The sequence below is a fragment of the Mastomys coucha genome, unplaced genomic scaffold (genome assembly GCF_008632895.1).
Source record: "Mastomys coucha isolate ucsf_1 unplaced genomic scaffold, UCSF_Mcou_1 pScaffold18, whole genome shotgun sequence".
Lineage (NCBI taxonomy): Eukaryota > Metazoa > Chordata > Mammalia > Rodentia > Muridae > Mastomys > Mastomys coucha.
The window spans coordinates 13,676,101-13,679,417 of NW_022196900.1; the positions used below are offsets into that span (position 1 = coordinate 13,676,101).

General features: G+C 38.0%; 1 protein-coding gene across 1 annotated transcript; it reads right to left on the reverse strand.

The window, feature by feature from the left end:
- Window positions 1-414: 414 nt before the first annotated feature.
- On the reverse strand, window positions 415-1,435 carry LOC116095319 (olfactory receptor 13C3). The gene has a single exon (XM_031376767.1). It carries the CDS (start codon window positions 1,387-1,389, stop codon window positions 427-429), a length of 963 nt encoding a protein of 320 aa, XP_031232627.1. The 5' UTR covers window positions 1,390-1,435; the 3' UTR covers window positions 415-426.
- Window positions 1,436-3,317: the final 1,882 nt, after the last annotated feature.

A 3,317-nucleotide genomic window follows, 5' to 3' on the forward strand; every position in this document is an offset into this window, starting at 1 on the left:
GGGCCAAGGGCCTCTCCTCCCATTGATGACCAACTTGGCCATCCTCTGCTATGCACATGCATCTGGAGCCATGAGTCCCCCCATGTGTACTCTTTGGTTGGAGTTTTAGTCCCTTGGAGCTCTGAGGGTACTAGTTAGTTCATATTGTTGTTCATCCTAAGGGGCTGCAAGCCCTTCAGCTCCTTGGGTCCTTTCTCTAGCTCCTTCATTGGGGACCCTGTACTCAGTTCAATGGATGACTGTGAGCCTCTACTTGGGTATTAGTCAGGTACTGTCAGAGTCTCTCAAGAGACATCTATATCAGGCTCCTTTCAGCAAGCACTTCCTGGCATCCACAATAATGTCTAGATTTGATGATTGAATATGGGAAGGATTCTCAGGTGGAACAATCTCTGAATTTTCCTTCCTTTAGGTTTGTTGACGTCTTTATGGAATGTATTTTTGTTTCAGAATGTATTTTACAGCAGCTTTAACATCTTTATTTCTCAAGCTGTAGATGATTGGATTCAGCATGGGGGTAACTACTCCATAAAATAAAGAAATGATCTTATCTGAAGTTTGGAATTTGTCTTCCCCAGTCAGATCTTGAGACTTGGGTTTTGCATACATTGAGAATATAGTTCCATAAAATATGACCACCACAGTCAGGTGGGCAGAGCAGGTAGAAAATGCCTTGCGTCTTCCTGTGGCTGAATTCATTCTCAAGATTGTATGGAGGATAAACAGGTAGGAGAAAAAGATGACTAGTAGAGGAAGAACCAGGAAAGCCATATTTGATATCACCATGGTGATGATATTGAGAGATATATCCGCACATGCTAGCTTGAGGACAGCTAAGACCTCACATGTAAAATGATTAATAACATTATTCCCACAGAAAGGCAGCCGCATGGCAAGGGATGTTTGCACAACTGAATTGATGCTACCAGAGAACCATGATGCAGATGCCATGGATACATACACTTCTTTGCTCATGATGATGGAGTATCTCAGAGGGTTGCAGATGGCCACGTAGCGATCAAAAGCCATCATGCCAAGAAGCAAACATTCTGTTGATCCCATTGCAAATCCAAAGAACATCTGCACTGCACAACCAGAGAAAGAAATGTTTCTTTTCTTTGAAATTAGGCTTACCAGTGTTGAAGGGACAGAAGATGTTGTGTAGCAGATATCCAGGAAAGAGAGGTTGCCCAGGAAGAAGTACATGGGCGTGTGAAGATGGGAATCAAAGATGCCTGCTATGATCAGAACACCATTGCCAGTTAGAATCACTAGGTACATAACCAGAACAATAACAAAGTAAATTATCTCAGTTTTTGGGTATCCAGAAAGACCCAAAAGAAGGAATTCAGAAACAGACGTCTGGTTGTTTTTATCCATGTCATTCATGGCCAGCCATCATTAGAAGATTTACCATAGTACATATCTACTGCCCCGAAAACAAATGGTACAAAGCACCTGAAAAATAATTTTTTATGTATTAAAAAGGGTTCATTTCTTAATCTCTGGCATTGATACCCCAATAATGTATGTTATTGAATATAGTGAAATTAAGTATGTTGGAAGTATGCATGCCTATTGCCACCATATGACTATCTAGCCATATCAGATGCACATTCAAAAGCAATACTTTTTATTGTTGAGAATACATTCCTAAATTGATGCTTTCACCCAACTTCTTCATTTCATCTGCTCTAGTAAGCTAGCAATATAGAAGGCAAAACAAAATTCTATTTAAAAAAAAACTGTAATTCTGAGTCAGTGGCTGATAATAGTCAAAATTTTATAACAAATTTTATTTTTTGAATGATATTTCTTTTTATGCTTGATGTTGCATACACTATTAATCCTTTTAGGTGCATATTACCCTCATTTACTCTCAAAAAATTAAGTGGTATAAGCTAAAATTTAGCATCAAATCAAAAGCATAGCTGTTATCTTCATATTTTAGCCCACTCTTAGCATCTTGTGTGATTATTCTTATGACAAGACCATTACACAGACCAGATCCACAAAAATGTGATAGAGAATCTGGGCAAAGCATGAACATTACATTCTTTTATTCTGCAGAACAGGAGTTCATTTTGACAATCTACTTCTTTAAAAAAACTTAACAATAGCAATAATGAAAAACTTAAATGAACACAGAGCTGGTGCTTCTGTCTTTCTTCTAATTTAAATCCACTTCATGTTGCCATATTATACAGGCTGGCATAGAAATCTTGAGAGATTCAAGAATAATAATTCTTTACAATTTTATAGATACATCCAGATTAACATAATGATAAATATTAGAGAAATTTAAAGACACATCTTTAAATGCAAAATCAATTTGTGCTAAACTACTATAATGTTTTAGAATGCTACTAGTAGCTTACCTTGAAGCCAATCTCATTCTACAAACAATAAGTGTCAATAATGTTAGGCATTGCCACTATGAGGTCGGCAATGGAATTTAGAATACAGAAAGGTATAGAGATATATTGTGAAGACTAATAATCTGTATCTTAGGTTAAAATTATACATTTGCAAGAAGGTTGATATTTATGAGAAATAATCATCAAAAGAGACTCAAAGGAATGCTCTGGACATTCTAGATCTAGAAACATGGAAAGGATTGGACAGGTTTGGAAAAGCAAAGAAGATGGGCAACTGTAATATGAAAAAGCTGAGCCAGAGTTAGGAAAAGGCAGGTTGGCTGCATATCCATTTTATTCGAAGCTGTCTCTGTGAGAGCATGATGATAAGCATACCTAGGAAAGTAGTAAATGTGGATCACTGATAGCCTTGCCTGACTGGTAACGCTAAAAATGTCTATGGAAATCCTATGGTAAACAACAGAGAGTTGTCAGCAAGAATCATAGAGAAGTTGATCACGATGCCGAATGAACTATATTGATTAAACATTGCCCAGATATTTGGGGCAATGATTTTACACTTATCTAATAGTACCTGATAAATCAAATTTCCCTGTAGGTGAATTTCAGAAATTGCTCAAGAGACACTGGATCAGAGACATTAGCAGAAGGATCCATCCAGAGGCCTGAAAAGAGAAGGAGGCACATTGAGCTCACCAGGATATGTGGCCTTGCTGATTCCGGTCATAGTGGAGTCCAGGCATATGGAAACCATCTTCCTCATCCAGACAAATGTCATGACGATACATCTTAGATGACTGGAATGGCTTCTCCTGTCACAGATCTCAGTCTTTTTCTCCTTAGCTGAAATCCCATCACCTACTCAAAGCCACCAAGAACAAAGCCTGTCTTGCCGTCTTTGGTTTTCTTCTGCTCCTGACACTAAGTGGATTCATTTCT

What these genes read in the sequence shown, in the direction of transcription:
- LOC116095319 (XM_031376767.1), bottom strand. Translation starts at nt 1,389, where the DNA reads ATGAATGACATGGATAAAAACAACCAGACGTCTGTTTCTGAATTCCTT.